We start from the raw sequence: 26,203 nt of genomic DNA on the forward strand, positions 1-26,203 counted from the left end.
TTTAATCTTTTATCTTAAATTCTTCTCAAGTATTCGGGAAATTAAAATAAAGTTAAATTCTGTCAAAATTCAAACTATTTAAAAAATCTTCAGGTCTAAGTGCCATAAATCTTACCAAATGCCACACGCATTTTGGTTCTATGTGAAAAGTACAACTCTAATAAATTCGGCACTTTTGAGAAAACCCCTTTAATTTGAAGATAAATTCAAAAAGTTATCATAATAAACCCAAACATATATCAAAAGCAAAACTCATTGTTTTTCCGCCTAAATTAAGCCCTATTTTTAATCGTTATTCTATGATGGACGTTTAGATGCAGATAATTTCGAATGAATTAAAAATTCATACAAATGCAATAAAATACACTCGAAAAGAAACATAAGTTCCGTACGTTTTAAACGTTCTTTCCTGACGTGTGATTCGCAATGGTCCGTGCAAACGACCAAAACTTAAAATTTAAATTAAATCTTTGATTCATTTCGAAAAAATTAAACGATGTTTACCTCATAAAACTAGGTGGGATTTTTAGCTGCGAGTGGGTGGTGGATTTTTACGTGGCCTTTTGCAACATTAAATTTAGAATTTTAAATTTAGCGTCAGTTTCGAATGCAAATGATAAATTTCTGCGTCTAATCAAAAACGGAAACGCGCACTTTAGTGCGTCGCTACTCTACAGAGTGTTACCATAACGATTAGTATTAGTACAACCGCAATACTAGTGTAATAGAATGTAATGTAATAATAAATATCAAGCACTTCTTTCTACCGGTGGATTTTTTTTTATAAATAAGACCACCAAAATATACTATAAATATCTGCACTTTTAATATTATAAATTTTGCTATATTGTTTTCCAAAGCACACTTGGATTTTAAAATTCTCGTGTGCGAACAGATGGGCGTATTGTCACCCTTATTTGACTATGTTATGTTGCAATAAAAGTAATATCGTTGCATTTATTTTTTTTTGAGAAAATACATTTTATTTATGGTGATTTCCCAACACGCCCTCTAGCGGCGAAACGAACAATCTAAATAAATTAGTAAACCGTTGACAGCTTAGAAAGAACCCATCTGAACATCTCCAAGTTTAAGAAAATGCATTCTGCTACTCTGAAGTAGTTGACATGTATTTCGGAAAATGTTTGAACACCACTGAAGAGACAGAGCAAATGCGAAAAAGAATCGAATATATCCCAACTTTACAACGGTGTGCATTTTAAGTATCTGCAATATATTTATCATTTATTAATTATTTCTCAGAAAACAGGGTTTAAAATTCAGAAAAGCAATTACGCCCCCCGACGGTCAGTCTAGAAAAATTATTTCCGGGATTTTTAGTTTTAAGTCTAAGAGTGTCCTTGATTGACCGACCGGTACAAAATATTCGCTAAAAGTTGCCCTCGCTCCAGAGCTTGCTTTAGCAGGAACAGTTAAACCATTTCTACGCCTTATAATCTATAAAAAAGCGTTCAAATAAATATAAGTTACCAAAATACCGGACCTCGACAAGAACGTTAGTTTTCTGATACTCTTTTAAAATAACCCTACTTAAACATATTGAAATTTCATTATTAGTTGCGCAGAACTACGCCACCACTAATAGTAATAAGCAATAATAAAGAAGAATAATTTTTATCACATTCGTTTTATAAGCTGCTTTGACATAGTTTAGATGATATGTTTGCTGAATTTGAAATTTGCCATCCTGTATGTTCGTGTTGAAGTTTTTTTTTAGTTTAAAGTTACCATTACATCTTGGAAACATCTAAGGAAACCGTCATTCTTTCGACTATCCAAAAAACGCACATTAGAACAAACTTACCATGAAGTAGTCGTAAGCTTCATCACAATTATCTAGGAACTCTTGCGCCAAGTGTTCGTCTCTGCAATACCTCACGTGGTAATCGAAATCGCGCTCGAGCCTAAGAAACGCTTTGCCCAGAAGGGTGGGTTCGTTCGCGTAGTACTTAACTCCGTCCATCAGTACCCTGAAAAGAAACGCTGCTTCCTCAAAGCAACGAGCCTGCGGGCCTTACGTTCGATGAAATTCGGCAATTTCTTTGAGGTTCCCGAAGAGCACGTCGAAGTTGTCCTTGATGATTTTGGGGACTTTTCCCGACTCGGTAGGAATTAGATAGTTCTGAACTACGTAGTCCAGATCGCGTACAAACTCTTGCTCTGTCTCTACCAGCTCTTTCACTACGGCTCTGTAATAGAAACCGGTTAAGGATTGCTGAGAGTAAGATCTAGAGTTGTCCATTACTGTCTTCTGAAAGCTGCGTCGCCGGGAAGTCCTGTTTTCGACAAAGCAGGATCGTCCGCGGTCTGCAGGATTCTGCACGGCACCCATCCTTGGCGTCTGTTGCCGCCAATTTCTCGTACCAGCCATCTTTAAAAGAAACGACTGCGTAAAATTCCTAACAGGACTGATTACTCTAATTATCATATGAAATCCATGTGGGACTGTTTCCAGAAAACAAGGATTGATGCCAAATATTTCCGTTAAAAATATAAACGCTTCAGCGAGGAGAAATTTGGCAACTGCTTTTTGTGATCAAAACGCGAAACGGAAATTGCGTGTAATGTTTTTGTCGCGCAAAGTCAAATTTGGTTTTTATTTTTTTGATATAGCCCACGGGTGTCTCAAGGTAGCGACAATTTTTTTTAATGGGTCAACCTGTTTATTGTTCCGCTTCGCATATTGAATATAGAATTAGAATTTAGATTCTTATTGGTGGGCTATTTCAATATTTAAAAAGCTGAAATTTTCACTGCAATGTTCCTGTTCACTAGGTACTAGTTGCCAGTGGAGTAATAAAACGGGATGTTCAAAGAAAAGTTATTTTACCATCATACACTTAAATGGAATACCCTGACAGATAATTAAAACCGCTTGCGGTAAAATTTTCGAAATAAAAGCAGTTTTTTAACAAAACACAATTATTTTGTAAGTGTAGTGTACTTATAAAAAATTGGCAATAGTTAACAACCAAACAAATGCTTTTATAAAGTGAACAAAAAAAAAATTGAACTCGTTGAGGATTATTCAAATAAAGTTCTGACGAACCTTTTCCTATCTATGAAGAGTGTGGACTGATGAAAATGCGATATGTAGAACTTTTAACCAAACGTATCCTGATGTAAGAGAATAGACACTTCTTTTATACAAATGAACTAACCAAAACATGAAATGTTTAATCAACAGCGACACCCTGTATATTTAGTGAAAGAGACAATGTAAAAGCCCAAAAATTTTGTGTAGGGTGAGTTAATATAATTCGTATTCTTTAGTTTTTTGAAAAATATGTCTTTCCCTTTCACTTGGTTAAAAACGCGAGATACGACGAGTAGATCCAATTAGCTAATTAAAATTCTAAATGGCGGGGTATAAATTGGGTTACCTAGCGTTCACGTTTAACCTGGTGGGGGAATGTCTTGCGCTGGCATATGTTCTTCTCGGTTTAACTGAAAGCTTGTGACGGGCGGCGGAATTATCCAAAAGTTCGCCAGATACGGAATCGAGAGCTGGATCGAGCTTCAGCCGCCTAGAATTTATAATTCAGAATGGACCATTTGTCAGGTGGAAAACTAATATTACATATCATGTGTGTTTTTATTGTTATCTACTATAAAATAATCAATTATTCATCCAAAAAACAGAGAACTTCTCCTCAACGTCACGTGCCAATAAATAGCAGTTTTTTTTTAAAACAATACAGAAAAGTTTAATAAGTAAGCGTTTGAATTCCTTGAATAATAATTGCTTCCAATACGTCTTTTAGATACAGATTAGATTACAGATGTTTTTATTTATGTCTTTTAATTCTTCGAACAATATTAGATAGTTTTTTAACAAATTACAATTTTTCCAACTTTTTTATGCAATCTGAGTAATTCATGTAAAATTATATTAAAAAATGGTAAAATGGTATTATCAAGTAACAAAAGAAAGAAGCTGTTCCCATAGCGATCAGAAACCAGTCAACTTGACTACTTGTTCGAACTTTCATTTCTAATTAAAGCTTTAAAAAGTGTGTTAAATAAGATGAAAATTTGATTGATTGATTGATTATACAAGTATTGCATTGCGTTGTATTTTAAGTTAGTTAAGTGGGAAATGAAATACAGCTCCAACCGTTCAAAAAAAAAACAACCCTAAAGGTGACCTTACGACGCTTTTGGCGTTTTGCTCGCAAACCATAACTTAAAAGTAAAAAATGACTTTCCTATTTTACATTGGGTACCTTCTACACAACGCTCATAAATAACCTTGGAAAATAAACGTAGTTCTCAGCGTAAAGAGAAAAATTAGTCTTTTGCGGCGATTATCTCGAGAATGATTGTTGTGAAAAAAAACACCATCGAAGTTAAAGTCCAAGATCCGCATAAAATGAAATAGCTATGAGCAAGTCTTAGTGGCCATATGATAATTTTTTATACCTGTGCTACTTGTACTTTGAGCTCGTTTCCACACTCTTCTACACCACCCTTCAGGCCTATTCCACTAATAAAATATATCTGTTTAATTATCTTCACCTGCAAAATTGTCAGCTTGATAGCATTTAGACAACTCGACCATGATAATTAGAACACAAAATGAACAAAAAGCGTGCTAAAGTGACTTTTGGGAATGGTTTTTTGAGCTCCCACTGGGTTCCTATTGGGAGTTCAGTAGCATAATCTCAGAACCTCATATTTTTTCTATTCTTCGTGAGTTCGACTAATTTGCTTAGATCGTAGCGATATGTTTCTCATATTTCTTAAAGTTTCAGTTTTTTATTTCGCGAAATTTGCATATTGCCGACAACTTTAAATCACTCCCTGTTGGCAACGCTTACTTCGCCGACGTTGCCGGATCGTTGATGTCGAGTAGTTCAACCGCATCCCCCTCGTTGAGGTCCAATTCTTCCGGATCGGCAGCCTTGTACTTCTGCCATGCCACCAAAATCTCTCCCGGATTCTATAACGTACATTACGATTAGCTCGGCGTTTTTTACTTGGGTTTTCATACGAAAGCGGCAGCGCCATCTAGCAAACAAGCAGGCCCGCGTCGAAATAAAACCACGCAAAGTGTAACAGTGGCGGAGAAAGTGTGTGAGTTTGCAACAATTAAGCCAAGAATAAGCTGAAATAAGCGGGTACATACTGGGTGTCTCAGTACAAAGAACATTGAGGCGGTATCGTCGTCTTCGAAATCGTTCGATCTTCCTTTGTGTCTTTTTGGTGGGTGTGTTTTGTAAATATCTCGTTACTAGTTGCCTGTATGGGAAAACCGGGGGTGAAAACTATCGGGTTCCGGTAGGATCTTACAGAATGCGATTAACTGAAAATACTCACATTGCCACTTCCTTTATCTTGCGATGCCATTACTCATCGTCGCCGCGCACCTGGAACATATTTAACGCTTAAAAAAGATTAACCCGGAATTTTACCATAAAAAAAGCTCAACGGTCAAGACAATCATTATAAAATAGCACTTTTGCATATACTGGGCACTACTTCACGTGTATCCGAGCACATCACGAAACTTGCCAGCCTTCCCGGCGATGATTCTTACTTGTTATCGATCAGAGAAGAACACTTTGGGCACAACTTGGACGTTAAATTCGCGATGCAATTGATCTATATAAAGAGTGGGTCAGTCAATTCATCGCTAAATATCATCGTGTTGGTATCCTGCCAACGGAAACACACACGGAGGACCAAACAAATTTATACCGATACCCATTTCCCAACTAATCCGCATTCCCTATTAGGCATGATCGTCTTAAACTCAGTTTTTCAACGATCCAGAGTCAGATAACGGGGGATAATAGTTCAGTCGGACCAATTTTAAGGGTCGTTGGTAGAAAATTAATCCCTAAACTATATGAATTGAGAAAACATTTTGGAGCTCTTTAAAGTATTAAATATGTCAGTAAAATAATGAGTAGTTCGCCATTATTCATTCCGATGAAAAGAAGGTCTCTAATTAGTAATCGAAAAAGTCGTAAACGTAGAGGGCGTGATAATCTGATAGAAGAAAATATTTAAAAAATATGGCAAAATGACAGCTCAAGTGGAACCTACCAAAAAGTCCTGGAAGATCAATAAAAATTCTCAATGATGGTACAAGTTCTATTTTAAAGAGTTCATTAAGTAGAGCGCTGCAATGGAAAACAACCGCAAGTCATTTTATTCGATAGAATGAAATTGTTTATTGTATATATATACTTGAAAAATATAAAACAGTACCACATTGAAATAGAGTCGAATAGAATAATAGAATAATAATAAACAGTTCTTAATCTACATTTAACAGAATGTTATTAGCTGAGCGCGTCATTAAACATCATTGCTCTTATGCGATCTCCTAAAGCAAACAAATAATCATTTGATTATAATACATTTATTAAAGTGAATTTATTTCAATCCATATAGTAGAGAAAAGAAAAGAAAGAAAAAAAGAAATAGAGAAAACAGAACTATTGGAGCAAACAAGCGAAACAGCGAAATACTAGTTAAGTGGTTAAAACAAACAATAAAAAAATATTTAATAAGATATATAACAAAACTACATAAAAAAATTCTAAATAAAAAAAATCTAAAGATTTTATTTTTTGGCGCCTGTTGTGAATTTATTACCTAATCTTTTATTTAAAAGTTGTGAATGAGTCGATTGATTTAAATTGGAGAACCTTTAATAGCGTCATAGCTAAGACAAATGTTCAGATTAAGCTGAATTATACTTGGGAACACCATGAGCTACGAGTAAATTCTTCAAATAAATATATTGCTATTGGATTATATATTATAAAAGACTCTGAGACAAGCACTCTGAAGATAGTGAAGGGTGATTTCGTTTTCTAGTGTAATACGGCATCACAATATGAAATATTGGATAGTATTTAAGAATCAGTGAGATTACTGGTCGAAAACTAAATCTTAAGTCTTATTTTTGTTGAGTCAATATCATTTAGAAATAGAATACGGCAGAATACAAATTAAAACAGAGTTGAAAAAATGTTGAAGCAGCTTGACATAAGGAAGATGTTGATAATGTAGGAATGAATGGCCTGCAATTATGCAAGTAAAAGGTCTAAAGGAAACCCAATGGGACATCGACATTTGCGGACTCGGTACATTAATTTGTGTCTCATTTTAAATGGTGCACACTTTTATTCGAGCTCATCGAAACATCTCATCCACTTATGAAATCTAACAACGGAAACCTTGACCTTGACTTCAGAATTATTTTGAAGGCTTTTTTACTGTTAATTGTAGCAGCTTCAGTATGTGAGAAAAATAAAAACTTCATCTCAAGCAAAACTGAATCGAATGAAATAGTGGAAATCCAGCAGAGGTGCTGATGGGAGAACAATATTACGTAAATAAATGCTGCAGATTCCTGCTACGCAGGACCACCATGTGCCAAGTTATTTGTAAAACAATTCGGACTGGCTCTAAGTGTTCCGTCGTATTATTTCGTTTGACTTCGAGATAAAGTTAAACGGCGAGTCTTGTTTTGATGTTTCCAGATGAAAGCCTAACTATATGAACACGCATAAATCAACTCTCACCTTAGGCGTAAACGATTTCAGCAACAATAGCACACGGTGCGATGAATAATTTCAGGCGCCTATTTGCCGTTAAATTGCACTTTTTTAAAACGGACCCGTGTTAAACTATAAATATAGTGGAGTGAGATCGGCACGGTAAGGCGGCCGACCGGAGTTGCTGCATCTAAGTTCAAAGTTATTCTCGTACTGACTAATATTGCTATTGCCGATAAGCGTAAATTAAAAATACGCGTCTTTTAATTGATTTCCTTGGCCAGCTCGGCTCCGCTTATTTCCTCAACGAAATGGCTTCGGTATTTTTAAATCGCGCGGGCATTTGGTCGGACGTCAAATTTTAATACGAACCGTTTAGTCTTAAATTATTTGATATATTGACTAAACTCGTACCGATCGGAATTGTTACCCAGTCCTTACCTACTAGGAAATGTATTTATTTATTGAACGACGAAATAAATAAATAATCTACCAAAAAAGCATGGTTAAAAAAAATTAATATCTGGGAGCGACGAATTTCCTTTGAGAGACCAATTGTTTATTATATTACTAATGTAGTTAACAACGGATAGTTCTTAGTTTAAACTAAATTATTTCTCCAATGAAATTAAAGTGAGAACGTCGTCTACTAAACATTATGACTTTGAACTGGGAAATGTTAATCTCCACACCATTGGAGTTACAACACAGTATAAATCTATTTAAAAAGTGGTTCAATGTGGCCCTCTTGAGAAACTCCTGATAGAACATATATTTTATACTCTGCAACCAGCGAAGTATGAGACCGTTGAAGTTCAGAATTGCAAGCTTACCAAGAAAAATATTATTTGGCACGCTACTGAAGGCAGCTAATAATGCTAATAATAATAATATATAAATTTTTAACCAACACAAAATTACAACTACTAAGCAAAATACGATGGTAATTTCCCGGCCCTTTGATAATGTTCAGATGACTAAGTTCAGTGAATCTTTCAATTAATGTAATAAAATAACTGTAAATATTTAAATTAATTAATGATATTTCGGTACACGGATAATAATTATTATAAAAAACAGAGGTAAAGTGAACCGCCGGATCCATTTCTGCTTCAATATAGTGCGAAGGAATCATACTAAACTATTAGATAATATTGCAAAATTGCTTTGTGTAGCCCTGGTCCGTTCCACTTCCTTTTATTTTTGTTTGATTTGTAGCCATTAATGTAGATTTTTTTTTTAATTTTGTGGGATGAAATGCAGCAAATCACATAGTGAATTTTCAATTGGTCCCGTAATGTATTACGGTCGCGAATAGCCACAATAGGTCTCTCCAAAAACAGTTCGAAATTTCGAAATGCTAAGCGACACTCGAGCTCCACCTTTTTTGACTTAGTAAATTCCCTTTTTACCACTTCGCGAGAAATGTAGTGCCCTGGGAAAATCACATAATCCTGTGGAAACCCTAGCGCAAGAACCACCATTTGATCGTCACGAAGCCACTAGAAAAAGGTGTGAGTGAATTCCTACTGTTTCGCCGATTAACAACCACGCCCAGTCAATATCATTGCCCTAATTCCTGTAGTATAATTTTAAAAGAGGTTTACATTACTATCGTAGATTAAAGAATAATTTATAATTATCGGCCGTCCCCTTAGCTCTGTAGTTTTGATAGGCTATCCACTTTTCGATGCTCAACGAGCTCGTACCAACAAACGTACAAAAGAAATTCATTTATGACTGGGTAATTGGATATTGAAACATAGAGGCGGATGATGATTATCAACGGCAAATTCTATAAACAATAGTTCTCATTGGAGAAACCCCTATCAGTGAAATTGATACATTTTCCACTTTATCCGTCACAATGACGGTGAAAACAAAAAATGACTTATCCGTCCCAACTGATTCAGATCTCGCTGTTAATTATCTCGAGTTCTAGTCTGTATTGTTTAGAAAACGACGATCCGGAACTATGGAGATCGGCATTGAGAAACCTCCAACGCAAGGCCAGGGATTACGTGAAGCTGAATCCGATTAGCAACGAGCTAAGGTCTTTTATCGACAGGATTAAAAGAAACGACGACAAAAGACACGCGCTTGGCCGAATGTATGTCGTCAAGGAAGGAGAAGTGGTGCCTCTGGATCACATCGAAGGCGATCTTCATACCGAATCCGAGTTGGGCAGCAACTTTACCGTCGTCCCTCTGATTATTCCTATCGCCTTGCAACACAATTTGACCCTCAGGTATATATCGAGTTTCCAATTTAGCGTGGTGATAGGTTACTACTCTGGTATTATTGCATTGATAGAGAGCAGGTAACCGATTTGACCACAGTTAATACAGACCCTGTGGCCGATCGAGCAAGAGCAGCAATACTCGGAAGACTGCAGGCTTCCGGTAGAGCTCGTCAGGCGAACACATCCTTCAGCGAGGCGGAAACGGAAGAGGCCGTAGTGGACAGCTTGGTAGGGGAAAAACTGAAATCTAAGGATGGTTCGGATCTGAACAAGATGCTCGATCATGTAGCGGATTTAATTACGACCCAGAAACGTGGCCGATTTAACAAAGAAGGTAAAGAGTTTAACTGACAGTACTTGCCTCCTGCAATGTGGGGTTTTTGGTTGCACTAGGGGCGTTATGTAACACAAGCGGCTACTGGGACACGGAGGCCGGCGGCAAGACCCTGCACATTTTTAAGAACGACTCCTCCCAGGAGAAGACTTCAGTCGCGCTCCTTGATAAGGAACCCCCCAGCGAGGAGGGATTTTTAATCCACGAGAATTGGAACATAACGGGATTCTTGCCTTTCAATCGATCCACGCAAATTATTTTAACCGCCACCTGTTCGAAGGGCAGGAAAATCGCGGTCTTTGTAGGTTAGGTCGATCAACATCGATAACACTTAAAAGGGTGTCCATATACGTAAAACAACATCAACTTAAACGCACACAAACAAAACTGGAATGTGATCGAACCCGCTTGATTACTACGAAATCTACAACAAGGAGTAAAAATATAAAAACAAGGTTAAAACGGAGATCTGCAGTTTAGGTGATATATAATGTCTGCTTAAAATTTAAAACCTCATTAACGCAACCAAGCAGAGGATTTTGACTTTGGTAATTTTTAATTTCTCTAGAAGATCATCTTTTATACTCTTTGCGCACTCTTGTAGGATATGAGTGTCCTTATAGATTTAACTTTGAGGTTCGTGATCCCTGACTTCAAAGAATATACTCCTACTCTACCGTATTTTTTGAGCTCAAGAGGGCGACAGCTGAGGTCGTTTTAAGAAATAAAAAGTTCCTATAGATATATTATCATACAGCGTGCCCTCTGTTCATTTCCTGATCTGTTATAGTAGATAAAATTATAAATTTTAAATTAATTAATGTTAAGCATCTTAAGAAATGAACCTTAGGAGACAAATTTTGTCGTGATTTTTAGATGAGTGGCTTTTAAGGCACAGGGTGCGAAGTTCGACCATTTATTTAAGTTTGCGTGTGACGTGTATGGCAGTTAAACAGCACTAGAACAAACAAAAATGGCCTCCGGACCAGTGAATAAACGTTCGCTATTAAATTATTTGTGTCATAGGAGAATGTCGAATCTGCGATGGGAGCGAGACCATCACAGGCAACTGGGTCATGGGAAGATCGTCGAACAGCTGCAAGGACCAGAAGGCGTCTTCTTCATTCGTCAGCGACGTGCTGAGGAAGAATAACGTGCCCCTGTTGCAGGAGCGTCACCTACAGAAAATATCGGAAACTACAACGAAAGGTTGATTGAAATAAAACACGGTTTTCGATTGCAGTTTATTTAACGTCTATAAATTAAACTGAATCGTCCCTTTTCCTTCTTACTACGGCCAGTACGGCCCTGTGGCGTGCTTTGCCGACGGAGTTCGAAACGGTGCACTGGTATATACCAGCGTCCACCATTCGAGCTTTCCTCAGACCCAATCTAAATTCCTCGCCTTCGTGAGTGGTGATTAATTTGTTGCGATCGTCGGCGGCGATCAACTCGCCCTCCCACGTCCACGAAGCTACGGGGGGCGGTTTTGAAAAAGCGCGTATCGTGTAGGTTATGTCGTCGCCCTCCCTGACGCACATGTCACGCATGTTCGCTTCGAGGATCGTTGGTTTTGCTGGAAAGATCAATATGGATTCCCAAAAAATTGTATATAATTGGTTAAATAACCTTACTATCGACGTTCGAGAGTAATTTTTTTGTTTGGACTAAAAATGCAAAAAGCAATAAATATTTTCATTTCCTGTTTTTAAATAGTTAAGTATAGTGTATCTAAAAAAAATGTAAGATATAAAGAAAAGGGTGGATGTCAAGAAACAAAAATGTGTCTCCCAAAAGAATATTCCAATAAGGTAAACTCAAGATACAGATGGGAAGACAGGAAAGTGGTGGGTATGAATATCAAAATCCAATAATAAAGTCAGCTACAGGGTATTTCTCTCCTTCGAAGATATTGCAATTTGATACCTATTTTAATAACAAGTTTTATTTGGTAAATAAGTTCGTTTATCAATATGTTACATCAACTGGGTTGGGCTCTTATTTGACTATGTAATGACGTAAAGAAGGTAATAACCTCAATCTTGGGTGGATTCATAGCACGTGTGTACTAAAAAGCCTTTTTGGAGTTATCGACATTTACTTCTGAACACCTCCCACCCCTTTTTTTTAAGTATACAACAAGGAGGATACGAAAAAAGGTATTTGAATTTCTCTCAGTTTTAAAACAGTATACTCACTCCACTTGTGATTAATAGGGAACCTATGCCAGTTAAGGGCACCGCCCTATCTGTAACGGCCTTTATGCTAGTGAGTTACTACATGGGAATAATTGATATACACAAGCTTAATCTTTATAAGAATAATTTGTAACTAAATTTTTGACCAATAAAAAAAGGGGCCGACGGCGTTATTAGGTATTTAATAGGGTCATAAGGCCACATGTGAGAAATAAAATAAATATTCTCAAAATTCAAATTCAAGTGTGCATACAACGTTTTTGTTGCATAACCTTCAAAACGGAAGAAGTTTTTTCTAAAAATTATCCAAAAATTTGGGCACTTACTAACAAAAGCTGTTTTCCGTAAACTTTTTGCAGGGTTGTTTAAAAAATATATTTTTAGTAGAAAATTGTTATGTATTCTTCATTTTTAATATTTTAATTTCAAACGCATTCGTAATAAGACACTTATTTTGCGAATTCCTTGACTCCCTAAAACGTTTAGCGTTTTAAAGTTGACAAAAAAAGTATATCGGTACTTACTTAGAACGTCGACGATGCATTTGCTCTTGGCAGTGCCGAACTTGTTGGTCGCCTCTACGTGGTAATTGCCCCTTTCCGCATAGGATATCTCGTTGATAATGCAAAAGGCTCTGTATTTGTGTTTGCCGTAATTCTCCATTCTTACTTCGGCACGTTTATCCGCACAGATTTCCTGATCGTTTCTGAACCACTTAAAAGCGGGCGTCGGGTAACCCCTCACGATTACCGAAAGGTCCAATTTGCACTGCTCGTCGATGGTGACGTCGTTAAGGTGAACCGCTATCCTGGGTGAACCTTAAAAGCCATTAAATCCAAAGTCGAGAGAGCACAAACCTCATATTTCTGCGCAAATTGACTCTGTGTTCACTGAACAAAACAACATAAACGATGTTATACCGGGAAATGCATTGTCGAACGGATAATAGGAAATCCCATGTATATTTTACAGCAAAGTTGTAATATAACGTTTTGAGTTTTGGATTTTAATAAGCCAGTCACTAGCGAATATTTTCCATGACGTATGGTTTACAATAAAGCTTGGCTTCACAACATTTAAAATAAACTAAATATGTCTGTAAATCATTATGTTTTTCTCATACTCGGTTCTTAAACCTCTTTAAGGGAGGACTTGCTAGAGCATTCTTGGAGTTAATTTCATTTAAAGAACGGTTTAAGCAGGAAGCTTCCAGTAACGACTATAAATTTGACTCTCAAAATAATTAATAGTTGTAATAAAAATACGGCTACAAAACATTGCCTTAAAGAAAAGCTGGTAAAAATAAACATTATTTTTTAAGTAAATCTTCAAACAACCCTCCATCAACAATTAGACAATATCCTAAGCGATCATAAAATTCATTTCAAACATTACTTAGTTGATATCGTGAAACCGTATCACATTATAAGGAAGTAGCGTTTTGCAACAATTTGATTTTGTAATAAGTTCAAATAGACTTCTGCCGTGAGGGTATTGTCCATAAAATATGACCCAATAATATGATGTCCGCAAATTCCGACTCTAGTATTTATTTTTTGAGGATATTGACTTCGAATATGAACACACCCATATTCATTGGTTTAGCTCCAATACTGACAGTTTTGAACATTTGATTCCTTGTTGAGTGTGAATGTATATTCATCAGTAAACATATATACTTTTTAAAAATCCCCTAAATTCTACTCTTTTCTCTAAATCTCTAAATTGCCACCCCGGAGCTCGTTGTGCTTTTCGTATTTATAGGAAAAATATTTTTGTTTCTTTAATGCGCCCAACACTGTGGTTTGATGCATATTTACAGCTTGTCCATGAATCCTGGTGCTAATCATTTTGTTTGCCTCCACATGCAGTAAAATATTCAAATCCCTATTATCCCTTTCTTCTGCTGTATTATCGAAATTTTAAGCTGAACATTTGCATTTATTTATTACTGTGCCTCTGAACTCGAATTGCTACAGTTTTAGCCGGAAAATAAACCGAAAACAATTGTTTCCTCCATAATACCACTTAATTACGTTTGCTTCCTCTTTAATCGAATAACGAATTTTCGGTTTTCATTTCAGCGTGTTTATTGACGTATAACCATCACAAATAAAAATATTGTTACTGTCACGAATTTTCGTATTGTCATTGTCAAAATGTATTTTACTCATATTTGTTTTAGTAGTTAAACTATAAAATTTTTCTAATTCTGCCGTCACATTTAACTCAATAGCTGAAGAATGGCTTATTGAAATACTATTTACAAAATTTCGAACTCTAATAATTTCCACATTAAAGATGTTAAGCGTTCCATCACAAAGTACACTTCACCACAACTTTCGAATAGCAAGCCACTGTTGCCCTTAATTACATTTAAAACATAACTAACCACATATCAAAAATTCTTAAGAAATACAACGTCAAAACCAGATTTACCACATGCTCAGAAATCTCTCAACATCTTCGGTCCGTCAAAGACAAAATTCCATTTGAGATGCCGGGAGGTTACAATTCCATGCATATGCGACAAAGAATACATTGGAGAGACCGATCGAAAAATATCAACTAGGCTCAAAGAATATGAAAGAGCCTTAAGACAAATAAACTCATCAGTAGTTGTCGAACACAATCTCGAAACGGGACATAAAATTTTATTCGATAAAACTAAAATTCTTGCGGGTAATCGTTTCTTTTACCAACGAAAATCCGAAAATCTATAAAAATCTATAAGCAACCAAACAATCTTAAACGCGAATCAGGTCTTTACCTATCACCAATATGGAAATGAGTCATCCGAAGCAGGTATAAGTTTTGTAAATAGTATTACAGTAACCTGTGGAGGTTTCTTTGAAAAAATTTCTTATAAACATTTATTCAAACTTGGTGCATAAGTTAAGTTGTACTATACCTTCAAAGAGGTATAGTACAACTGCGCTATACAATGTACAGGGGAGAAAATATTTGGCATCCTAAGAATTTACATGGGACTTCCTATGTTCCGCTCGGAAATCACCATCATCACCCGGTATATTTCCTTAAAAACTTAAACACTATCTTCTAAACTGACTTGTTTTTAAAAGATTCTGTAAGGGAAAAAATCATGTTTTTATAATCCTATTAATCCTGTACTATAATTTTTTAACAAATCTATTACTTAAAAAAAATATGAATGTAACTAACAAAAACCAAAGGCTCAAAAATCTTACAGTTGACCGTGAGATTAGCATTGGTCCGCACCGAACCGCATTCGTTGCTAATTTTGCAAAGGTACATTCCGGATAGGTCTGTGGTTGGTTCGTTGACTATCAATTTAATATTTTCATCGGTCTCAATTCTAGCCAGCCCCGATATGTTGTTCGGCAACTCATCTCCGTCGAGAAACCTAGAGAAAATCAAAATCGAATTTCAGTTGTAAAATCATTAAAAACAAATCGATCATTACTCATTGGTCTGAAATTTCGTTTAACATCTTGATAAAACTTCGACAGGATAGCGTCACACTCATAAATGTCAATGTTCCATAGCATTATAAATGCTCATTTTAACTGTATTGTCCCACAAGTTATATATGGTGTATTCCAAAGTATAGCGCCTTGGCTTGTGACGGCAATTGTCGAAACAATGTGCAGATGGCAATAAAATACCTGTCGTACGATACAGCATCAAAGGGAGACGTTTAAGGTGCTTTAAATTAAATTTAATATTTTATTAAGTTTATTTAGGTATTTTTAGATATTTTATTCCTTTGAATATCGTCTGTATGTGCATATCTGTTTTCGAAAATGTACTTTTTAATTTCCGGAGGGTAATTAAATGTTCAAGTGCGCAAGATCTGTGTTCCCATTACCACTTCGCAAATAACTCTATGGACGGGACGCGATTAATAATTATATTGGCTTCCTGTTCTTCTAGCTTCCTTTTCAGTTTATCCAAAGTAGGGACGAACTTGTTTTGATAAAGGTAAGGTAATAGCTATGAAGGTTCGTAATTATTTTTTTGACATTTCTAATGAAACAAGACGACTACACTTCTAAAGAAAGTTTGTATCAAGTTATCGGCAATAACTCAAACAACGGTTGATGGGTACTGGAACAAGCGCATCTATATTGGGTGTAAGGCCAGTAAGGGAAACGACCAAAACAAAAAATACTGAAAATAATTTTCGAGTTTCTGAAATGACTACCAGGGGCGTAATTTCGTTATTTTAAATTTTAAAACTGGGTTTCTACAAAAATTCCTAATGTTTACCATATTCCAAGTGAATGTAATTGCAGAATGGGGCACCCGACTCGCAGCCACTCGATCGCATGCAGTAAGGGACAGTGGCGGTGCAAAATTCATAGTTTGTTTTATACATTTTTTTTAGTCATATTTGTATAAAATGCTTGGAGATATAAGAATAACCAGTTTTTGTAATTTTGTGTGTAATATTAAATATAAACTTATAATATAAACACGCACAAATGAGGACACAAAACAGAAACATGTCACTGCTGGGAGAAGAAGAAATTGACTGGTTGCCTAGACAAAGGCATCGGCCGGCCACAGCCGAACAATGGCAATTGCCAGGTGCTGTCCCATTCTGAAATTACGCGCACTCTATTTTAAAGTTGAGACAAATTCAAATATTTGTTGTTTAATGCTCCATATCTGCAAGAAAAGTTGTGAGGGTGTTTAAACATTTTCTTAAATAAATGTATATATCTTCAAAACTTAACGCATTTTAAAATAAAAAGGGCATTTCCTAAGCCATCAATCCTGCTATGAGTTACGCGATTGTGACTGCTTAGCATTTTATTTGGTAAATGCAGGATAACTAGATATAATTCACAACCCTTAAAATATATTTCTCTTTTTTTTCTATTTTTTCTTATATATATTTCTGAAAATCCAACCTTTTTTTATTGTTAAATTCTTTAATTCAAATTTTAAGTTAGGATAAAGATAATAAGTTGCGGTCATATCATATAGTCAGTCATATCGTTGGGTTTAGCTTTTTTTCCAAGAATATTTTTTTCGATTATATTAGAAAACGCCACCTGATAGCAAGGCAATCGCGTCACCCATAGCACGCCTAGGAAAAGTCCTTTTTAAAGACTGCAAATTAATAAATAAAAGGTTCAGAAGGCAGTTCTGCCTGGGGTAGCCGATTTTTTTTCAAATGTGAAAAACATATGGGAAACATGCATTTAAATTTTAAAAATGATTAGCAAACACTTACCACTTTACTTCTGGCCTGGGAAACGCCTCGATGTCGATGCTAAACACTGCAGTGTGTATAATGTGATACATGTCCTGTTCTAGGACAGTCGCGTCTTCAGGGCCCCGCAGAATGGTCGGAGCCTTCTTAACGTATATCCTCACGGAATCCTCGACGAAACCGTGGGCGTTCTCCGCCCTAAATTTATAAATTGCCGCATCTTGGATAACGACATTCTTCAACTTTAAAATAAAGAAACCATCTTCGTCGTCAATGAGCACCCGGTCGTCGGGAAAGACAGGAAATTCATTTTTGAACCAGGCAATTGTTGCGACGGGTTCCGATTCGATTTTGGCCTTCAAGATTACGGTTTCCCCTTGGAATACTTCAACGTCGGAACCGAGTTTTTGTAAAAATTTTGGCTTGCTGTAAATGTAGACACACCAAAATTGCGACACCTGCGCCAAAGCATTAGTGGCGACCACAGAATATACACCTTAAATGAAAAAATGTTATAGGGACGAAAACGAAACCCTGGAGGTTACCTGAATCTTTGAGGGTTGTGTCGGAAATACTCAAAGTGTAAAGGGGACATTTTTCATTTATTTTGAGGCGGTCGCTTTGTATAATCTCTTTGGAGTCTTTCAGGAATTGGACCTCGGGTGCAGGAATGCCGTCTACTTCGGATGACATTACCAATAGTTGGTCCACCCCCACGGAGAGATCTTCTATTCTGGTCTTAATTTCCGGATACTTTTGACCTACCAGAGGGTAGGAACACTGTGTGCCAAATAAAACGATCCACTATGCGATTTGGAAACCCATAGGAGATACGAAAGAAAGTTGTGTACAAAAGTTTCTTAGACTCCCCTGAAGATTTAAAATTTTATAATATTGTTGATACAGGGTGTCCCAAAATTGTCCCCCGCGGCATCAACTTTGTTATATTAAATGGAACACCCTATATATTACGACATTATTGGAATCTTTTGTTAAAATAAAGGTCACTTTCATAAGAAATTCCTTACACGAGTTTTGGGTAGTTTAGGTAGAAATTGAAGTTATGTGTTTTTTTTCATATTTTGATTACCCCATATAAAATTGTGTTGTGACGCTAATGATACAGGTACTCAATCAGTTTGACACATGCGCATCAGGTGTCCCAAATAGGTGGCGCCGTTTTGGCGAATTCAATAAACAACATCGCAACATTTTCAAATGGAACACAATATATTTTTATTACATTAGGTCACTTGTTGGCAATATTAGGTATTTTTTAAATAGCAAAGACATGATACTACTTCTTTGAAAGATATAATACGATATATATACGATATAAAGATATATACGAATAAAACCTATTGCTAACAATAAAGGGTGTCCATTAATACGTGAAAAATTTGAAAAAAAATCGACTCTATCGACTCAAAAGTAACTAATTAAAGTTTATAGGCTTACTAGAAGGTAAGAAATTTGAATAAATAAATCTATAAAACAAAAAGTGAACTAAAAAGAGTTCGTTAATTCCATCCATAAAGTTTAGTAAAAAATGTTCCCCTTAAAATGGTCGTTTCATCTGGCTTCAAAGAACAAACAAAGAAATATCAAAATATTTAAAAATGTTGTTGGCTATGACATCAAAATCTTTTTTTTTTACGCATTAAGGTATAAACAAACTTTGACATTTCTGTTTGTTTTTGTTGTTTTGCATATTTCTATTTAAAAAGTATAGATTATTATATCTTTAACAGAAGTATTATCATGTCTTTGCTATTAAAAACATTCCTAATATTGCCAATAAGTGATCTAATGTTAAGCTTTAAATTCCACGAGAATTTATACTGGTGTTATCTTAAACCTCGAATATCTCAAAAAGTAAGTACAATTTAAATATAAGATAAATTACAAAGTTGCCTTATTTGGTGTCTTAGAATTGGTATCTAAATAAAAATATAGTGTGTTCCATTTGAAAATCTTGAGATTTTGTTAATTGACTTCGCCAAAACGGCACCACCTATTTGGGACACCCCGTATAAGCTGATTGAGTAGTGCATCATCTCCTTAGTCTATGGTTAAATTTTGGTTGCAATACCTGTATCAGTAGTTTCATAGCACAATTTTATATGGAGCAATCAAAATATGAAAAAAACAAAAACAAATAACCTCAATTTCTGCCAAAACTATGCAAAATTCGAATAGGAATTTTTTAAGAAAGTGACCTTTATTTTAACCGGGAATTCAAAAAATGCCGAAATATGCAGGGTATTCTATTTAAATTAACAAAGTTGATGTCGGGCGGACACTTTTGGGACACCCTGTATCAACAAAATTATAATATTTTAAATCTTCAGGAGAATTCAAAAAACTTTTGTACGAAACTTTTTTTCGTATCTCCTATGGGTTTCCAGATCGTAGAGTGGATTATTTTATTTGGCACACGGTGTACACAACATTATGGCGGGGAAAGATGATGATAAGTATTTTAATGTACATTTTAAATCAATCAATGGTACACAAGAATATACAAATTTTAAATATTATGTTAATGGTTAAAAAAATGAATTTCTCATAACAATGTTGTACAGTGTTTTTTATTTGTTTTGTTACTTAAAAAATAACAGCATAATAAAATTTTAAATGGAATTGATTACTATTTTATATTTACTATTGATTACCAACTACTCTAATGTACGTTTACAAAAATTGTTTGTTTTCACTCATTCTTTTTTCTACACCCTGCTGTAAAATACCCAATTATACACCGATCTAGCTTGCGGGAAGCGTCAATTTACCACGCGAGTTTCTTGTCCCACGGATCCGAGCCACTTCGCACGTTTCCGTAATATTACCGTACGGGTTTAGGAGCAATCAGACGTTTTCAGAGATATTACCGCACGGCTTGAATTCTGTTAACTATATTTGCCGAGTTGTCCAAATAGATGCTGTATGTTAATTTTCTTTATTTACTATCATTATGTTCTCCATTATGAACTTCACATCATTTTGTGTATTAAAGTAATAACTACAATACAACATACAATTTTTTTTACATGCTAATATTTATCTATTTTTGAAATATCCACACAAACAACTATATAAGAAAATCAACAACTAAGGTCTTCAGTCGGCCAGAAACAGTAAACCTTAGGTTTTGGATATTCAAAATAAGAAAGTTGTGATTCATACACAAACATTATATATAATAATATAATATTTAAAGCGAGGATGAATCCAAACAACTCTTGTTTCTAAGTTGTTTTTGATAATTTAAACCGATTTGGCGTAAAGATATCATCCCACTACATACAGGTCATGCTGTACGTCAAAAATTTTAATACAATGTATTATTAATATTATGTATTAACACAACGTATTGTAGAATACTAGCCTACTTGATTTTTTTCGTTTTTGATCATTTCAAAATGTTTCGGGAACGGTTTGAGGGTGGTTGAGGAATTCTTTTTTTACTGAAACTATACAGGATCGTAAAAAAGTAGGGAGCCTATGAATGAGAAAAAAGATATATAAGTAGCGCCAAAAAACCCCATGCAGGTACCAATTTGCGTTTGGAAAATTACACAAAAAAATAAAAACACTTTGACATCCTGCATCGCGAAAACGAAGCATTTTTGACTACGCGTTTACTTTTTACCTTAAAAATAGTGTGAATTATAGGGCACTTATTAAATGACACCATGTACAGGGTGGCATGTTTAAGAGGTGGCTATACCTTATCTCGGAACCTACGGCCGTTACAAAAAAAATTAAATACAAAAGTTGTTTCTATTAAAATGACTTTTTTGTTTGCCTAATCGTCACTTTTTTATATACAGGGTGGTAAAACAAAGTTATTTATTTTAAGGACACTCTACATTTCATTGTATTTTTAGATAGTCCTTTCAAAGACAAATTCAACCATATATATGAGCGTCCGTTTCGAACTTATTAGTGATCATCTTCAGAATTAAGTTTAAACCATCATTGTTGGGTTGCTTATTAACTTTTTAAACATTTCCATCTATTATTTTTACGAAAATAATGCTTTTCTTTCGGCAATGATCAAATTTAAAATATCTTCTTAAAATAACACGTTTCGCAAAATGCTACTTTTCTTAGTTTTCTTTCTCTGTGTATTACTGGATTTTCGAATAGCCACTTTAATAGCAATTCCAGTTATATAACATAGTACGGGTCTCCGATTTACCGTTTTGGCTTAATTGACAATTATTTCCCAATAATACAATAAATTATTTTACTTTCATAATTTAAGAATCTTGTAAATAAGGTCCTTAAATGGAAAAAAATCTTTTAAAAAATATTCATATTCTTAATAATATAGACCACATATCTTTAAAAAATATATAGAAACCTGCCTGTTGAAAGACACAAATATAAAATTGATGATAATTTTGACCTTTTTGACATAATCATCGCAGTAGCTTTGAAAACAGTAGTAGTTCTCTGTTGTGGTAATATTACTGATTTTTTGACAGGTAGTTTCGAATAAATTGAACAAAATGAACATTTTAAGCGTATTTTTTTGACTTTCACTATTTTCTATTTATTTTATTAAGTTGCATTTTTGTTGAGTCTATTTTGTATAATGTACACGAAAGAGGAAAAAGTTGACCTAATAGGATGTTACATCGAAAATAACAAAAGTCCGGCTCTTACTCTCAGACAATATAGAGCCAAATTTCCCCATAGACGATTGCCAGGAAAAAAATATTTGCCAAAATATAAAAGCAGTTTCGAACAAATGGCAGTGTTTTAGTGACAAAAAGTAGGAGCTGAACGGTTTTGGATGAAAATATGCAGCTTGATATTCTTCTGCATTTTGAAAATACTCCAGAGACCTCCACCCGCCTTGTTGCTTCAGATGTAGACATAAGACGAACCACACAAACATGTTTAAAAATTAACAGTTATAAGCCATTTAAATTCACACCAGTGCAAAAACTACAAGAAGCAGATCTTAACCTAAGACTCGAATTTTGTAATATAATGATGGAGAGCCATTTTTTAGATAACATATTTCAAAATATAATTTGGACCGAGGAATCAATATTCACAAAGTCTGCGGTGTTAATTAATAGAAAAAATACGCATTATTGGAGTTCAGAAAATAAAAAAATGTGTTTTTGAAGTAAACAAGCAGGGGCGAAGATCCGTGAAAGTATGGTGCGCAATCTAAAGATCTAGAATTTTCGAACCCATATTTTACCGAAAAAATTTTACATCCGTACGATATTTAAACTTATTAAGGAACGAAATTCGGCAACTAATACGCAATAATATGCCCCAAAGAGGGCATCCAAATTTAGTTTGGCTGCAAGATGACGCTCTGTGCCATCGAAGTACTGCAATCATTCGTTTTTTAAACGAAAATTTCAGAGAGTGGATTGGCCAGCGAGGAGTCCAGATTTGACCCCGTTGGATTTTTTTTGAAAGTTTTGGTTTACAAAGATAAACCGTCAACAGTTTTGGAAGGCCATAGCAAATGCCATATACCATTTAGAAACAGCTTATACTACTTGTACTTCAAAACGGCGCACATATTGGAAAACTAATTAATTAATTAATATTACTTGTAAGAAATATGCATTAGTAGTTGGTGTTATTTTTTTGTAATCATTCCACGTAGATACAAGTAATTTGCAAAATTTGGCAATATTGTGCAAAGCTTAATATTCTGTTTTTTATATAACTTCTTAACAATGCTCTAAAACGGTTGTGAACAAGATGTTAATTCCCAGTTTCATAAATTAATAATTTAAATCTGATACCCAGTTTTTCAATTTATCTGCCAATTAAGCCAAAACGGCAAGTCAGAGACCCGTGCTATGTTATATAGTTGAAATTGCTATTAAAGTGGCTATTTGAAAATCCAGTAATACACAGGGTGTCTCATAGAACAAAACTGAGAAAAGTAGCATTTTGCGAAACGTGTTATTTTAAGAAGATATTTTAAATTTGATCATTGTCTAAAGAAAAGCATTATTCTCGTAAAAATAATAATGGAAAAAAGTTTAAAAAGTTAATAAGCAACCCAACAATGATGGTTTAAACATAACTCTAATTCTGACAATGATCACTAATAAGTTCGAAACGGTGCATCGCAGACCCATATTCAAATATATCGTTGGATTTGTCTTTGAAAGGACTATCCAAAAATGCAATAAGATGTAGGGTGTTGAATTTAAAAAAAAGTAACTTTGTTTTACCACCCTGTATATAAAAAAGTGACGATTAGAAAAAATGGTCATTTTAATAGAAACAACTTTTGTATTTACTTTTTTTTTGTAACCACCGTAGGATTCGAGTTAAGGTATAGGCCTCTCTTAAACGGGCCACCCTGTACATATGGTGTCCAGAACATAAAAGTTCCTCCAGCGAACGAAGCATTTGTTTGGCTTTGTTTGCTTTCGATCCACATTTTCCCTCCAATATACTTACGAATTACTTGTAAGACGATATCAACGGACGCAAAACCAATTTCGTTCTCCGCCATAATCGTGTAGATGCCGGCGTCCTTGAAACGGACATCTTTGATAACCAACATCAAAATATGCTCTGCGTTTTCGTGATATATTCTAGAATATTCCGTGCCGAGAGTGACGCGCGCAACCAACCAACCACAAAGCGTCTTACTTGTATTTTTTGCTTGGTTTAATGGGGACATCTTCAAACGTACACCTAAAGTCCGGTTTCGGGTAGCCGTTTATCTGGACTTGCAGCATAGCTTGGTCGCCCTCGTTGACCACGACTTCAGTTTTTTCTACCATGATCGAAGGCTTCCAGTGTCTGAACTAGAAGACTCCAATAGATATCATTCTACAATACTCCTAGCCAATACAATCTTACGGGCTTTTTATTGTGCGCAGAAGAGGCGATGCTATCAGTAGTATCGTTGCCTTGATGGCCGTGGCTGACTTCTCCTTGCACCACAGCACCAAAACTTAAAAGACCTCGCGTGGTTCGCGCTACAGAAGTCAGGGTTCCATCGTCATCCGGATTGACGTGTTGAAATACAAAGGTGACGGTATCTTCGTCGTCGCCCATGAGCGCTTTGAATCCTTCATCTGGTTTAAAGAGTTGGTCTCCATCTTTCGTTTTTATCGCATTTTTTACGAGGTCTTCAGAGCCTGATTGTAATTCGTCCATCACTTATAACTTTTTTTGAAAATGTTAGACGTTTTTGCTGTACAGGAATGGAGACTGTGTGTCTTGGTGTTGTTACTGTTCCAATTAATTTCGAACTAATTAAATTTTGCTCTCAATAGCCATTCTTTGGTTGTATGCCAGGGTTAAATACCGAAAATAATCGATAAAATTAGGACGCAACGCAATACGATATTGTTAATTGTTAAAAATAGAATAGGACGTGCATTATTGCAATTGAGTTTCTGTTTTCGGTGCGTTTCTTGACAATTTGGTGCGGCCATTTGTTTTATCGTTGAAAAAGAGCAATGTTTCGTTATATTCATGGCATTTTAGAACTAAGCTATATTATTTTTACACGTAAATACTTATATATACTCACACTTTTAGAATGTATTTATATTTTAAGAGAAAAAGTCATATTACCATATGTCCTAAGCTACTTAACTGTTGGCTAACTAGATATTTATCTTCCAACATTAATAGTCACTGTAACGAAATGTGGCACTTTGGATTTAATTTAAATTTTAATCAAAATTAAATTTAAACAATTTTTTTAAAGATGTGACTTTTAGCCAGTTAATAATTATCTGAAAAAATGTCATTGACTTAACACTTTATGTTCAAAAATGCCCCATACAAATCGGAGACAAACGAACTGATAGAAAAGAAAAATTGTTTAAAATATAGAGTAGTTTCTCATATAAATGTTTATATATATGGTTTAAAAAAAATGTTTTTATATTGTATCTTAGAAACTAAAATAGCTAGAACAATAAAATGTTAGTTTTTACCATGTTTTTTATTTAAGGTGATTAAATTGAACAACCCTTATTATTCTTGTTAACTAAATTATTTTGAACTAATTTATTTAGAAACTTTTGCCTCCAAGTTTTTTATAATCCGTGCATAACGAGGTAAAAAAACATCATTAGAAAAAAGAATCTATTGGGTTCCTGTAACTTCTTAAGGCGTTTCTTATTATTGTTTTATTTGATATTATTCACTTAATTTGAATACAATATACGACCAGTTTAATCAATTTTTATTTATCTAATCACCTAATTGTTCAATAACGAATGTTGGTACAAAATACAACTGATTGACTGCACCCAACAAAATTATTTTTCAAAAATTTATTTTTGACTTTAAATTGTATTTTTCATTTGGAAGCTGTAAGTTTTTTCTAATAAACCGGTATGTCGAAATTTATTTTTTTCCATATCATTCCGTAAGTTTTTTTTTTAAATTTAGTTAAGAAGAATGATAATAGTTTATAATCGTAATATCTTCGTAATATTTCATTGTTCTATTTTCGGAATCGCCTCCTTAAAATTTTCGCATTTGCTATACAGCTATAGCAGTAGTAAACTCTATATACCTAATATTGAGGCAGCTTTTAAGGTCTAATCCTTAACACCTTATTTTATATTGATAACTCATGTTTTGAGTTTGCGAAATTTTGTTCAAAAAAGTTATCAAATTTTGTTTTGTTTTTCGAACCTATTCAGTTATCATTCAAATTTTTAT

At 34.8% G+C, this 26,203-nt stretch overlaps 3 protein-coding genes across 12 annotated transcripts in view; 1 reads left to right on the forward strand and 2 right to left on the reverse strand.

Annotated features, from left to right (window-relative positions):
* Window positions 1–7,735, reverse strand: part of LOC132697746 (obscurin) — a 40,945-nt gene extending 33,210 nt beyond the window's left edge. For 6 of the 9 annotated variants that reach the window (XM_060663347.1, XM_060663343.1, XM_060663349.1 and 3 more), the window contains exon 1: window positions 1,826–1,981. In XM_060663347.1, the coding sequence (XP_060519330.1) occupies window positions 1,826–1,828 (3 nt within the window). In that variant the 5' untranslated portion in view covers window positions 1,829–1,981. Of the gene's footprint in view, window positions 1–1,825; window positions 1,992–2,039; window positions 2,211–2,266; window positions 2,393–3,404; window positions 3,549–4,841; window positions 4,964–5,149; window positions 5,263–5,340; window positions 5,391–7,562 lie in introns of those variants that run through there. The other 3 variants (XM_060663348.1, XM_060663342.1, XM_060663341.1) reach the window with 2 other exon arrangements.
* A 1,686-nt stretch (window positions 7,736–9,421) lies between these two features.
* On the forward strand, window positions 9,422–11,348 carry LOC132697749 (uncharacterized). 2 transcript variants are annotated; one of them, XM_060663351.1, is made up of 4 exons: window positions 9,422–9,783; window positions 9,849–10,111; window positions 10,171–10,416; window positions 11,138–11,348. In XM_060663351.1, the coding sequence occupies exons 1-4, from the start codon at window positions 9,422–9,424 to the stop codon at window positions 11,323–11,325; spliced, it is 1,059 nt and encodes a 352-aa protein (XP_060519334.1). In that variant the 3' UTR covers window positions 11,326–11,348. The 2 variants fall into 2 exon arrangements, with proteins under 2 accessions (XP_060519334.1, XP_060519335.1); XM_060663352.1 differs by having other exon boundaries at window positions 10,171–10,412.
* Window positions 11,349–11,351: 3 nt separating this feature from the next.
* LOC132697747 (obscurin-like) lies at window positions 11,352–24,782 on the reverse strand. Its single transcript, XM_060663350.1, has 8 exons — window positions 24,377–24,782; window positions 24,164–24,321; window positions 23,969–24,105; window positions 18,058–18,273; window positions 17,534–18,008; window positions 15,519–15,694; window positions 12,834–13,127; window positions 11,352–11,687 (listed from the first exon to the last, which is right to left on the reverse strand). The coding sequence occupies exons 1-8, from the start codon at window positions 24,674–24,676 to the stop codon at window positions 11,374–11,376; spliced, it is 2,070 nt and encodes a 689-aa protein (XP_060519333.1). The 5' UTR covers window positions 24,677–24,782; the 3' UTR covers window positions 11,352–11,373.
* Between the last annotated feature and the right edge of the window lie 1,421 nt (window positions 24,783–26,203).

This window comes from Cylas formicarius, unplaced genomic scaffold, assembly GCF_029955315.1.
Source record: "Cylas formicarius isolate icCylForm1 unplaced genomic scaffold, icCylForm1.1 PGA_scaffold_2__14_contigs__length_35257938, whole genome shotgun sequence".
In the NCBI taxonomy this organism is placed as follows: Eukaryota; Metazoa; Arthropoda; class Insecta; order Coleoptera; family Brentidae; genus Cylas; species Cylas formicarius.

What these genes read in the sequence shown, in the direction of transcription:
- LOC132697749 (XM_060663351.1), top strand. Translation starts at nt 9,422, where the DNA reads ATGACTTATCCGTCCCAACTGATTCAGATCTCGCTGTTAATTATCTCG. An exon ending in CAACACAATTTGACCCTCAG is followed by an intron (nt 9,784 to 9,848) that starts GTATATATCGAG and finishes TTGCATTGATAG; the next exon opens with AGAGCAGGTAACCGATTTGA. An exon ending in TGGCCGATTTAACAAAGAAG is followed by an intron (nt 10,112 to 10,170) that starts GTAAAGAGTTTA and finishes TGGTTGCACTAG; the next exon opens with GGGCGTTATGTAACACAAGC.
- LOC132697747 (XM_060663350.1), bottom strand. Translation starts at nt 24,676, where the DNA reads ATGGACGAATTACAATCAGGCTCTGAAGACCTCGTAAAAAATGCGATA. An exon ending in AAACCAAGCAAAAAATACAA is followed by an intron (nt 24,106 to 24,163) that starts GTAAGACGCTTT and finishes GGAATATTCTAG; the next exon opens with AATATATCACGAAAACGCAG. An exon ending in CACAACCCTCAAAGATTCAG is followed by an intron (nt 18,009 to 18,057) that starts GTAACCTCCAGG and finishes TTTTCATTTAAG; the next exon opens with GTGTATATTCTGTGGTCGCC.